Source organism: Dama dama, chromosome 23 (genome assembly GCF_033118175.1).
Source record: "Dama dama isolate Ldn47 chromosome 23, ASM3311817v1, whole genome shotgun sequence".
NCBI lineage: Eukaryota > Metazoa > Chordata > Mammalia > Artiodactyla > Cervidae > Dama > Dama dama.
The window spans coordinates 56,957,237-56,970,690 of record NC_083703.1 but is presented as its reverse complement, the minus strand read 5'-3'; the positions used below and the strand labels follow the sequence as shown (position 1 = coordinate 56,970,690).

The following is a 13,454-nucleotide window of genomic DNA, read 5'->3' as shown; positions in this document are numbered from 1 at the left end:
TCAAATGTGGTGGAGGGTATGTTGAACAGCCCCTGGCAGCGAATCCTCTGATGTGAAGAGTCACCTGCAGTCTGATGGGGTGAGAACTCGCCAGTCCTCACAAGGATGAGCGCACAGAACACCGCTTGTCACTACTCATGCTTGGCCTGGGGCTCCGGGTTTGGCGTTACCCGGAAACTGGCCATTCCCCGCAAGCACACCAGGTGGCGCTGCAGAGAGTCACTGGGATGCAGCATGCTCCCAAGACCAGCATCCCGGGATGCTCTGGGACAAGCGAGTGGGCTGTTTGTGGTGGGGCCTGTGAGACTCGGGTGGTTCTTACCAAAAGCACCAAGCAGCAGAGTTGTCTGTGGGACTCACAGGCCCAGTGATAATCTGATACAACAGAGCTCCTATTGTATCAACAACCAACCCAAACTAGGCTCCAGACTCCAGAGAACTCTGGGGGTGTGGAATTACAGTGATGCACGGAATTATCCACTGGAATTGCAGTACTAGCTCACATTTGAAATTCACTCTTATCGTTGGATGACAGGGGAAACAGAGTGAGCCCCACAACCAACTGTCCGCTTTCTACCTGGAGCATCTTCCTAGGATGGAGGGTGCAGGGAGGTGACCTCCAAGCTGAGTGGTGGTCACATTGATATGGGAAACAAATCACAGTTCTGTGGTGCTGAAGCAGCTGGAGTTTGTAGGACAGGGTCCTGAAAAAGGGGGGTATGTGAAGGGGCCTTCCGAAGTTCATGTGGAAATTCAGCCAACCAGGGGCAGACAGAATTCCTCAGGACTTAGCAGAGATCACCTGTAGGAGCAAGGAAGGTGTGTGATCCTGGAGAATGGGGATGCTGGGATCAGTCCAGACCACAGAGAGATTTCAGTGAGCACCACGGACCATATTTTAAAACCCTAGAAAGGCCAAACCTCGGAGTAAAGAGTGTGTTGTGGAGTAGACAACCATGTTCAAAACTGGAATAGACCTGCCTTTGTTGCAAACATGTTCAGAGCCTTAAAGAACAGGATGAATGAACAGATGGAGAATCTTCACAGAGAGACAGACACTATTAAAGAGTCTAAATGCAAATTCTAGAATTAAAAAGTATAATATCTGAACCAAAAAGTCCCCAGCAGCCTTAAGACGGCCCCACAGCATCCATGCTTGTGCCAAAGCAGATGTGAGGGCTTCTCATTGGGGCCCCTATAGCTCATGGTGTGTAGGGGGACATTCATGCCTTCCTCCTCCCATTCACGTGGCCTGAGGCTTCCCCCCACCCCCCACCCCCCAGGATCACCAGTTTAGACATGTAGTTTATTGGGAAAAGGGCTGCATTAGTGGTGTGGGGATATGCGTCTTTATAGCTAAGGCTGTGTACATCTCCATGAGTGTGTCCTTAGGATAAATTCTGAAATGTGACTAATTGAGAAAAAGATCTCGTGTTGAGTTTATTTTTAACTCCTCAGCCTTCTGTTCATATTTATACACGACCCCATTTATGTTCCTCCCTCTTCTCAAGATGGTACTCTAAGACTGGGATTCTGGGAGGAATAGCGAGGAGACGATCCAGGGTGGAGGGGGGAGAGGAGTGTCTGTCTAAACCTAAAATACACAGCAGCTTTGGCTCAGGAATGCTTGCCTTCCCAGAAATGGAACTGATGGGAATTTTCATTCATGTGCGGGGAAACACAGAAATGAGGGCAGTCCCTGAAGCTTTGCTTAAAAGAGCCAGAATAAGCCCTAACCTAGATGTCCATTCACAGGGGAGCTGGACCAACAGGTAATGGGATGAGGGGACATCCACACTCGGGGGATGTCTGGAGCCATTGAAGGGAGAGTTGGGTCAGGTCATCCTGCTTTAGAATCAGATGTGTGAACGAGCCAGCCTTTGCTGTGCTGTATGTGGTGTGATCCCACTTCTGTTAAATGGGGGTGTCAGTTGTTAATGGCAGACAAATTAGATCTGGAAGCAAGTCCCGCAAAACAGCCATAGTGGTTTCTGCTGGAGAGGAGATGTGGGTGGGGGAAGGGGATCCTTGCCTCTAACTGATGCTGTTGGGCTTTGGTTGTTTGCACTGTTCTCATAGCTGAGTGAGAGATCAGGCTTCTTTGGGCCAGAAGGCAGCCTGCCTTAGCACTGCTCTCAGTGGTGACCTGGGACATTTCCCACCTCCATGAACTTAACCTTCCCTCTTGTTATCTCACCAGTAAGACACCAGGCAGAACCCAGGAGGGGCCAGTCTGCTCTGATAGAGTCGGCACCCCATCAATCAAAGGGTGGTCTAATAGTATATTTTTTTCTTTTCCAAAGTTTGTTAATTTGGCAAATGACATGGGTTGCTTTTCAAATGTTAAACCACCTTGCCTCCCAGTTGGTCATTTTTATCAATTGTTGGATGTGATTTGCTACTGTTTTGTTGAGAATTTTACATCATTGTTCATGAGGGCTATTAGTCTCTAGTAGCCTTTACTAGGGTATCTTTCTTAGTTTTGACATCTCTAAATTCTATCCTCATAGCATGAGTTTTACCATCTATCCTTCTTTTCAGTGTTCTGAAATATGTTGTATAGAATTAGAATTATTTACTTCTTACATGTTTGTCAATGCATGCATCTGGGGCTGCAGGTGGTTTTTTTTTAAATGGGAGAAGGTTTTAAAGTAGAAATTGTATTTATTTAGTATATACAGATCTATTCCGGTTGTATGTGTCTTCCTAAGTGAGTCTTGATGGTTTGTGTTTGGATGGATATTGCCCCTCTAATTTCTGACACTGACAATCTGTGTGTGTGTCTGTCTGTGTCTCTCTCTGTCTTTCTCTCCCTTCTCATTCCTATCTCCCCACTTCCCCTGAGAAGTCTGCCTGGAGTCTAATTGGTTTTATTGCTCTTCTCAAAGCATTAGCTTTATTGTTTTCTATTTTCTGTTTCATCAGTTTCTGTTCCAATCTTTATTATTTCCTTTCTTCTACATCCTTCGTTTTAATTTGCTCTTTTTCTAGTTTCTTAAGATAGAATCAGGGGTCATGGATTTGGGCCTTTTAGTTTCTTCAAATATAGGCATTTAATGCTGTAAATTGCCCCCAATATCACTTGGACATGCTGTATTTATTTTTACTTCAAAATACTTCCTAATTTTCCTTGTGATACATTTTTGGGACTGTAGGTTGTTCAGAATTTTAAAATTTAGTTTCCAAATATTTGGGCATATTTCTAGAGATCTTTTGGTTATTAATTTCCAATTTAACTCCACTCTGGCCAAAGAATATACTTTATATGACTTGAGGACTTTTTAATTTACTGATACTTGCTTTATGGCCCAGAGTATGTCTTGGTAAGCATTGCCTGTGCTCTTGGTAAGAATGTGTATTCTTCTGTTGTGTGTTAAAGTGTTTCTATAAATGTTAATTGGATCAGATTTCTTGATACAGTGTTGATCACATCTTCCATATTCTTACACATTATCTACTTGTTCTGTCAATTACTCAGAGGTCTGAAATCGCCAACTTTAACTATAGATTTATGTATTTCTTCTCTCAGTTCTATTGGTTTTTGCTTCATATATTTGAACCTCTTATAATAGGGTCATAAATATTTAGGATTGTTTTGTCTTTCTGCTAAGCTGTCCCTCTGTCATTTAGGATGATCCTATTTATCCCTGAGAAGCCTCTTTGCTTTGGAATCTCCCTTGTCTGATATTAATGGACCCCTTTAACTTTCTCTTGATCTTAGAATGGTACTTTTTCCCTTTATAATTTTTATCTCTTTGCATCTTTTTATTTATTAAAATTTTTATTGGAGCATAGTTGCTTTACATGAATTTGAGCAAATTCCAGGGGATAGGGGAGGACAGAGGAGGCTGGCATGCTACAGTCCGTGGGGTTGCAGAGTCAGACACAACTTAGTGACTGAAGAACCACAACAATAGTTGCTTTAAAATGTGTTAGTTTCTAGTACCACAAAGTGAATCATCTACATGTATGCATATATCCCCTCTGTTTTTTGAATTTCCTTCCCATTAAGGTCACCACAGACATGGAGTAGAATTTCCTGTGCTGTGCAGTAGCCTCTTATTAGTTATGTATTTTGTACGTAGTGTATATATGTCAAAGTCAATGCATCCCACAGCCCCTTTCCCCCTTGGTATCCATACGTTTGTTCTCTGCGGCTGTGTCTCTATTTCTGCTTTGTAAAGAAGATCGTCGATATCAGTTTTTGCAGATTCCACATATATGCATTAATATACAATATTTATTTTTCATGTTTTTATTTAAATGCCTGTTTTGTAGGCAGCTTGTAGTTTGTGCTTACTTTTTTGTCCTTCCCGAGAATTTTTGCCTTTAGTTAAGCTATTCAGAGGCTCAGACAGTAAAGAATCTGCCTGAAAACAATTCAGGAGACTTGAGTGCGATCCCTGGGTCAGGAAGATCCTGGAAGAAGGGAATGGCAACCCAGTCCAGTATTCTTGCCTAGAGAATCCCACAGACAGAGGAGCCTGGAGGGCTGCAGTCCATGGGGCTGCAAAGGGTCAGACATGACTGAAGCGACTTAGCACCCACGCATGCACCCAGTCCAGTATTCTTGCCTAGAGAATCCCACGGACAGAGGAGCCTGGAGGGCTACAGTCCGTGAGGTTGCACAGAGTCGGACACGATCACTTTTGCTTTCAAGCTCTTCAGACTGTTTACGCTTCACAGGTCCATTGATTTCATTGGGTTTAAATCTACTCTTTAGTTGTGCAGATCTCCAACCTCTCTCTGTGCTGCTCCCCCTTCCCACCCCTACCCTGCAGACTCTCGCTGTCTCCATCTCCTTGGTCTTCAGGCTTTGTCTTCTTCACTCAGGGGCTTTCCAGGCTCTTCCTGGCCCATGACCTCAAGACCTAGTCAGCTGGGTGATCATAGAGCTCACTGTTTGGTTCCCATCTCAAGGGTCACTATCCTTCCCAGTGTCGTCAAAACCACTGTTTCATATATTTTGATTTTTGTTTATTTGTGGGTGGGAAATTCAGCATATATTACTCTATCTTGGTCAGAAGTAGAAGTCAAAATCATCAATTTTCCTTTGGAGCCCTGGACAAATTTTCACGGCACATTCTTCCATGGAACAAACTGTGTTCTGATATGACAAATCCCCCCAGAGGGAATCCTTCCTACAGGATCCAGCCCCAATGCTGCTTCCTCTAGAAATCCTTCCTTGATCTTGACCTCAAATCTCCTTCCTTGTGTGGCCTGTTTTCTCTTGCCTGCACTATGGAACTCAGCAGACATTTCCTGAGTTTGTGCAGGAAGTGAAATGAAAAAGGCAGAATCTTCTCTGTGGATGAGCTCACCAGATTTGTTTTCCTCCATTGAGTGAAAATGTTTCAAGCTTGGATAATGACCATGGTTAGAGGAAGCCACACAGATAATTGGGGAATGTTGTGAGAGTGTGCAAATAGGAACACACATAATGTGTTTCAGATCATTACAGGTGCTTGTTTTCACATCTCCTTCACCCAAGTGAGCTCAACAGGGTATGCCCCACCTGGTCATTTCTCCTCTTGGGCTAGGTGTGCAACAGGAACAACAGGTCCACTAGAAATGGTGCCTTTCTGAACCTAATAGATCCATGAAGGTCACAGCTAAGAGTGTGGATGCTGGGGTCAAGCCCAGGTATAAATCTTGGCTCTGTTGCTTAACCTGTTGACACTTCAGCAAGAAAACAGGAGCTTGGTTGTGGCCATGCTGTTTGAGACACTTGATTGGGACCTGAGTGGAGACAGCCTGAAGATGCAGCATGGATTCAGGAGAGAAGATGTGACTGGGGAGGGAGAATCTGAGTGTTAGTAGTTGGTCCCTAGTGTCATGGGCAGGTGAGGTCATGTAGGAAGCAAACATGAAGGAGGGTTTGAGGGCTGAGTCCTGGGCACACCCTTGTCTAGAGGGGAGATGATGAAGAACCAACCAAAGACACTGATGGGAGTATGCCAGCCAGTGCAGTGCCTAGGGAGAGAAGAGGTAGGCTTGACAAGGAAGAGAGTGGTCCAAGGCCTGACATCCCCCACAAGCATCCTTTCCCTACCGGGTGGATGATGATGCTGATGACACAGGGCTGGGGGATGTTCTGCATCCGCACTCACTGGTGGTAAGCCTGTGTGGAGTCAGGAGGTTGCCCCCTGCTAGGTGAGGTGGAGTCAGAGCTCTGGGGTCTGCTGCTCTCTGGCCATGCTGGGTCCTGGGAGAAGAGCCTACCGTGCCTGCTGAGCCCTGCCCGCCAGCCAGCCGTGCCTGGGAAAGGCTCTCCAGCATTGGCTGGAGAGGAACTGGATCTGTAACATCCTTTTGTATATAATTTTATTTATTCATTTATTTTTGGCTGTGCTGGGTCTTCATTGCGGCGTGGGTTTTCTCTGGTTGTGATGTATGGGCTTCTCACTGCAGTGGCTTCTCTTGTTGAGGAGCATGGGCTCTAGAGCACATGGGCTCCAGTGGTTGTGGCTCCCAGGCTCTGGAGCCCAGCCTCAGTAATTGTGCTGCATGGGCTTACTTACCCCATGGCATGTGGGATCCTCCCATACCAGGGATCAAACCCGTGTCTCCTGCATTGGAAGGCAGATTCTTTACCACTGAGCTGCCCGGGAAGTCCAAGGTTTTACTTTTAATTGACTTAGGATTTTTGGCCCATGCATTGGTTTTTATTCGCTTTGGCCAATTAAGAACTCTATAGAGTATTGAACAAGAGTGGTCTGAAGATAAATGAAAGCCTTGTGCTTGGAAAGACAATATTGTTTCAACCAACGCCCCCAGGGAGAAGACGTTTTGCACTGGGCTGGCTCTGAGTCAGATCCAAGGTAGGCAGCCTTGCAGTGGGGACTTCTGGGTACCAGAGGCGCGTCAAATGATGCAGCTGTTTGGGGATGAGGGCCGTTCCTCTCCCCACAGTGGCTTTCAGGCACCTGGTCCTCAGGAGAGAGCAAACTGCTGCAAGCATGCTCCAGTCTAGAGAGAGGGGCAGGGGAGTGGATGGAGCAAAACATTCTCACTGAGATTCCACCAGTTCCTCTTGAATAAAGACTCCCTGTGTTGCCTTAAATTACTTTGATTAATTTTTAGAATTCTGAAGAAGTTGACCCTGATGATATTTCCAATTTTCTTGTTGCTCTTATGAAGGAGAGAATTTTCTACTATCTTTGCTACTTTAACTCCACTAGGGTCTTTCTTTTTAAACAATTATTTAGAGACAAGGAAACTATGTTGATGATTAAAAATAAAATACAGATAAATTAATAAGTAAAGTCCATTTCTAGTGTCTCTATCCCGATTTATAAGAAGGTTGTATATATTTACAAAATTAAATGCAAATGTAGATAAAGATATATATCTATATCTATTTATATATATATATGGTGCATATTTTCCTACAAGTTATTTCTCTTAGCAACGTATCATGACTGTCTTTTTGTCTCTCAACAATGAATATACCACTGTTTTTAATCAGGGCTTCCCAGGTGGTTCAGTAGTAAAGAATCTGCCTGCCAATGCAGGAGATACAGGTTCTATCCTTGGGTCAGAAAGATCCCCTGGAGAGGGAAATGGCAGTCCACTCCAGTATTCTTGCCTGGAGAATCCCATGGACAGAGGGGCCTGGCAGGCTACAGTCCATGAGGTCACAAAGAATCAGACACGACTGAGTGACTAAGCAATAACAACTGCCACTTTTAATAGGTTGATAATATTCAGAAACTTCAGTACTTTGGCCACCTGATGCGAAGAGCTGACTCATTTGAAAAGACCCTGATGCTGGGAAAGATTGAGGGCAGAAGGAGAAGGGGATGACAGAGGATGAGATGGTTGGATAGCATCATCGACCTGATGGACATGGGTTTGGGTAAACTCCGGGAGTTGGTGATGTACAGGGCGGCCTGGCGTGCTGCAGTTCATGGGGTCGCAAAGAGTTGGACACGACTGAGCGACTGAACTGAACTGAATATTCAGATGACACATGTGCCGTAATTTGGCACATGCTGTCTTGTTGGGATATTTTGGCTGTGTTTGTTGTTGTTGTTGCTCAGTCACTAAGTTGTGTCCAACTCTTTGCAGCCACATGGACTGCCACACACTAGGCTTCCCTGTCATTCACTATCTCCCAGAGTTTGCTCCAACTCATGTCCATTGAGTTGGTGATGACATCCAACCATCTCATCCTCTGCCACCCCCTTCTCCTCCTGCCCTCAATCTTTCCCAGCACCAGGGTCTTTTCCAATGTATTGGGTGTGTTTAATTTCTTTATTTTGTAAATAAGGCTGGGTGGACACCCTTGTATGTGTGTTTTATGTGCTTGTCTCATTTGTTTGGGGAGCATACTCTTGGAAGGGGGATTTCTGGCTCCAAAGATAGGAGCACAAGTGTGTTTGGGGGCACTTGCAGAGACGATGGTCCCCATAGGAAGGGAAATTTCCTAGCCTCAGTTTCTCTGCATCACACCCTGCTCTGGATCACCTGCTCATTTAGACTAATGCTGTCAGTTTGGTAGAAGTACCACTCAAATTCATGTAAAACCTGCATTTTAAGCCATTTGTCTGGAAATTTCTCTTTGACTTTTAAGTAGCCAAACCTGGTAACCCCCAATAGCCTGGTAAAGACTGTCAGCCCGGACATTTTCATAATGGCCCTGTAGGTGCCCAAGCTGTGCTCACAGAAGCTGAAAGATTAAGCGGAGAATTACCCACTCTTAGAACTAAGACTTCCTGTGCAGTGGATTCTCATCACATCTAGAAATCTCTGATGAAAGGGTCTTTCAGTTAAGAACAAATATGCTTAAAGTTCGTAATGACAAGCCTGAGACATTTGCAGTAGGCTTAAAGACATTCTTTATCAAAAGCTGAAAAGATTAAACCGCCTTCAGTGTCATTTCATGGTTAAGCATATTACACTCGTCTGAAATGGCAATCCCTCTCGCCTTCCTGCCATGTATGAGACCCTTGACATTCACGAAGGACGTGTCCAGAGACCTTTGAGGCTCCCTCGATTCATAAATGCCAGTTTGGCTTTCAATTTTCCCCAGACCATGCAGCAGAGATCAACAGAAAAATGCATGTGACTGCTTTAGGCTTTTATGATTCTATAAATACAGGACTCCAATCATGTATAAAGCTATTAAAGCAAAATCAGGCTGGAGTCCTGGCTGAAATGGTTTCTGGGGTCATTATTTTTCCCTTTGTCTATAAAACACATAGTAAACAAGTTCACATTAGAAAGTCAAGTTTCAGTCAAGTACGATTTTTTGTATCTTACTTTATCCCAAATTTCTGTTAAACTATCACCTTGCTGGATGTATTTCTTACTTTGTATATCCATACCCCACGCTGGGAATTGACTTTCTTTAGAGAGCCATGATTCTTAATAAATTGTTTGCCACCAGCTGTGGGGTGACCACATTGGATGATGGTTCGAACTCCAGGAATTAAACCTACCCCCTAATAGAAGTGCAAAACCATATACCCTCAGAATCACAGTCTATGTTGTACTAATATCTGGAGTTTCTTGCCAGTTGTCAGCATGTGCACTGGCTGGGGCAGATAAGGACTCTGGTGTTCAGAAAGCTCAGTGCCATGTCCTGGCACCTAAGGCATGACCCTTCTCTGACCTTGAATGCAGCCAATCCCCATTTCTGCTCTTAGCAACTTACTGACAAGAGAGATGTTACTATTACTTTTGTTACCCAACTTCCCTGGTGGTTCAGATGGTAAAGAATCCACCTGCAATGTGGGAGACTCAGGTTCAGTCCCTGGGTTGGGAAGATCCCCTGGAAAAGGAAGGTAACCCACTCCAGTATTCTTGCTTGGAGAATTCTATGGACAGAGGAGCCTGGCAGGGTGTGCAGTTCATAGGGTCGCTAAGAGTCAGACTTGACTGAGCAACTAACACTTTCACTTTGTTTTGTTACCAGAAAATTAGTGACTGGAGTGTTTCAATGTTCACTTTTGTAAATTGCCAGCTACAGGTGCTAGTTTCTGCAAAAATCTCCCAGTCAATAATGTGTTAGGTAAATCTGAACAACATTCCTTAAGATCTTACATCTTAGGTGCACTCAGATGTCACTCTGATGCTTCTGGACACGGGGAGAGAGAAAGATCAGTGTCAGCCTTCTAGACCCTGAGTCAGGCTCACTCGACTGGATAACCTGCTGCATCAACACTGTTCCAGGACCCAGGAGAACAGACTATCATAGGACTTTCAGTCTAGTGGAGGAGACAGACGATAAACTAAGGAACCAGAAAGAGACCAGATAGGGGAGGAAATGATCCTAAGGGTGACGGAGATTAGAGGACCTATTGGGTCTCTGAGGGCCGGGTTCCAGGCCAATGACATGGTTCAGAAGGTAGCCAGCTCAGGATGGTCCAGGCAGAGTAGGGTGGTCAGCAATGGATGGACATGTTGCTGAGACCCTGAGCTGGGATGTTCCAGGAATGAAAGGGGATCCAGGTGGCCACGGGGTAGCAGGCAGTGGGGAGGAAGGGAAGGGCCTCCATGGATAGAAGTAACTAATTTATGACCCAAACTCGGACACTTTTGAAAGAAAAGGAGGTGCTATTGATAATTGCTCTGGGACAGCAAGTGTCTCTCATGATGGTCAGTGGAGACCTGCATGCACAATCGGTACCCCACCCATGGAAGGTGTGGGATGAGGGGGCTTTGTGAAGGGAGGTGCCTTGCCCACCATTCTCTGGGGGGCACCACAGCTGCTGGACTCACCCCTGTGGCTCTGGTGCAGGGTCTTCCCTGCAGTTGGGATGGGGAGCATCTCGCCCAGCAGCCGGCACCTCCTGACACCTGTCATCTCATCACCCCTTCTCCCAGGGACCCTGCCAAGGAAATGCAAGAAGGAGCTCCTGGCGGTGAAGCTGAGGAACCGGCCCAGCAGGCAGGAGCTGGAGGACCGAAACATCTTCCCCCAGAGGACGGATGAGGAGCGGCAGGAGATCCGGCAGCAGATAGAAATGAAGCTCTCCAAGTAAGTGTGGGTGCGTGGGCCCCAGAGGGGCTGGTCCCACCCACCCACAGCCCAACCCTGCGTTGCGCCCACCGCCATCAATGTTTGGGACCAAAGTTTCTTGCCGTGGGGGCCATCGGAGCATCAGATGCTTGGTGGCCTCCCTGGCCTGGACCCATGATGTCCCCTGTGACAACTGACGTGTCCCTAGACACTGCTGAGTCCCTCCCGCCCAGGCCCAGTCTTCCTTGTGGAGAAGGACTGGTTATAGAAGCAGGGCCTGTGTTTGGGCAAGCTCTGGGGGGACGGGGTGGGGTTTGCCAGTGCCGCTGGTCTGTGGCACCCTCGGAGAAGCGGGGGTCTATAGCAGGGGCTCCCGAGCTCGGGGGTCCCAGTGTTTGGGGCTGGGTGACTCTGGTGTCCTGTGCACCGTGGGACATTTAGCAGCATCCCTGGCCTCTGCCCTGGAGATGCTCACAGCCCCCCCCCCCCCCACCACTGTGACAGCCACACATCCCCTGGGGACAGAGCCACTGCCACCCCTGGTCTAGGACCACTCCCCCCAAGGTCACCCTGGGCTTCTCCTCCAGGTCATCCATCTGCCTGAGGCTCATGCCTCCTCACTGCAGGCAGATGGGCCCTTGTTTCCCATCCTGCTGGGAGCTTGGGCCCAGTGTGTCGCCCTCTGAATGCCTTTACTTCAGGCTTTTCAGGGCCGAGGGCAGTGAGTGTAATTGGTAAAACCCAGCACCCATATGTTGCGTTTCTCTGGGCTTCAGTTTTCTCACCTGTGAAATGGGGTGATACCTGCTGTGGGCTCACAGAGAAGGAGCAGTGGGCTCAACAGGCACCTGTTTCCACAGGCTGTGGGGTCCCTGGCTGGGGTCCTGAGGGCCTGGAATCACATAGTCCCAGTCTGAATCGCTGCTCTGTGCTAATGTGCTGGGGATCTTGGGCCAATGGACTCACCTCCCCAGGTCTTGGTTTTCTCATTCATGAAGTGGGGTGTTGATGCTCTCAAGGTCATTGTGAGTTGCGGGGAGATCCCATAAGGAAGGTGCATTGCAGACCTGGGGGCGTGTAGTAGGTGCTCAGTAAGTCAGTGCTCAGGCTTTCCTGGTGGCTAAGATGATAAAGAGTCTGCCTGAATGCGGGAGACCTGAGTTTGACCTCTGGAAGATCCCCTGGAGAAGGAAATGGCTACCCACTCCAGTATCCTTGCCTGGAAAAGCCCAAGGACAGAGGAGCCTGGTGGGCTAGTGTCCAGGGGGTCGCAGAGAGTCAGACATGACTGAGCAACTAACATTTTTCAAATCAGTGCTCACTGTAGCTGGTAGGGCCTGGGACCCTCTCCTGTGTTGGCTCTGAGCTGCGTGGCGAGGGTGCCTGCTGTGGATGGCTGTTGAGATGCCCATGGTGACCGGTGGCCCCAAACCCAGAACAGGGCTCCCTGTGGAGAAGCTTTTTAAAAGTACTGATTGCTGAGCCCCACCTCCGACCCCCCAACCTGGATCTGTCTCTGGGATGAGGGGGGACTTTATTGAATTCCTTGATTTTAATGGGTTGAAGGAGTCTCTCCACGTTGGATGTTCCTCGCCTGATTGCAGTGAGACTGTCAGACCCCCAAGCACTTGTTCCTCTTATTCAACAAAGGCTTATCCCACTTGAATGAAGGGCAGGCTGGGTCTGTGGTTATTGCTGGAGATAGAGCTGTGGGTAATGAGGGGGAGCAGTCCCCTGAGCCCCACACCCCTGAGAGCATCCTCAGATCTCTTCCGGTGTGGTGGTACCCACTCTCGGGCTTGGTACCAACCAGATGCTCAATGAGTGCATGTGGGTGGGAAGGAGGGTGGGCTGGGAACACAGCTGCATGGATTTCATGGCCGAGGGGATGTGCCTGCCGATCAAGCTCTGTGTCCTGGCTGCCTGTCTCGTGATGCCACACACTATCATAGGAGGCATGGTTTTCTGTCTCTCATTTCTAGCGAGATTAAACTTTTTTCTTTTCTTTTTCTTTTTTTTTTTAGTGCTTATTAGCTTTTTGTTTTTTTCAGTTCCTTTCCTGTCCATTACCCGAAGTTTTCTTTATCTTACTGACTTGAGGAGTTTACTCTGGAAATTGCAGCTCCCAGCCCTCTCCAGGTCTGCGAATGGCACCTCTTCTCCCTCTTTGGGGCCAGTCTTATCATTTTGTTGATGTTTCGCTTTGATGTGTGAAAGCTCTTCATTTCTAAAGTCATCAGATGATCGATCATGTACTTCTGGTGTCAGCAGATGTTCTCCATGAAGAGTCAGATACTGAGTCTTGCTGCCTCTGGGGACCTACCGTGTCTGCTGTGACCACACAACTGTTGTCACACTCACTCAGTCACGGCCAGCGCGCGGTGAGTGAGTGTGGCCGGGGTCCAATGGAGGTTTATGCACAAACATGAACAACAGTCCACCCGGCCCCTGATGTACTTTATGGTTCATAGTATTTGTGCCCAGTCTT

The 13,454-nt window shown here is 47.2% G+C and overlaps 1 protein-coding gene across 2 annotated transcripts in view; it reads left to right on the top strand.

The window, feature by feature from the left end:
* PHACTR3 (phosphatase and actin regulator 3) overlaps positions 1 to 13,454 on the top strand; it is a 206,153-nt gene that overhangs the window by 156,488 nt on the left and 36,211 nt on the right. For both annotated transcript variants that reach the window (XM_061125804.1, XM_061125803.1), the window contains exon 8: positions 10,831 to 10,984. In XM_061125804.1, coding sequence (XP_060981787.1) covers positions 10,831 to 10,984 — 154 coding nt within the window. The remainder of the gene's footprint in view (positions 1 to 10,830; positions 10,985 to 13,454) is intronic.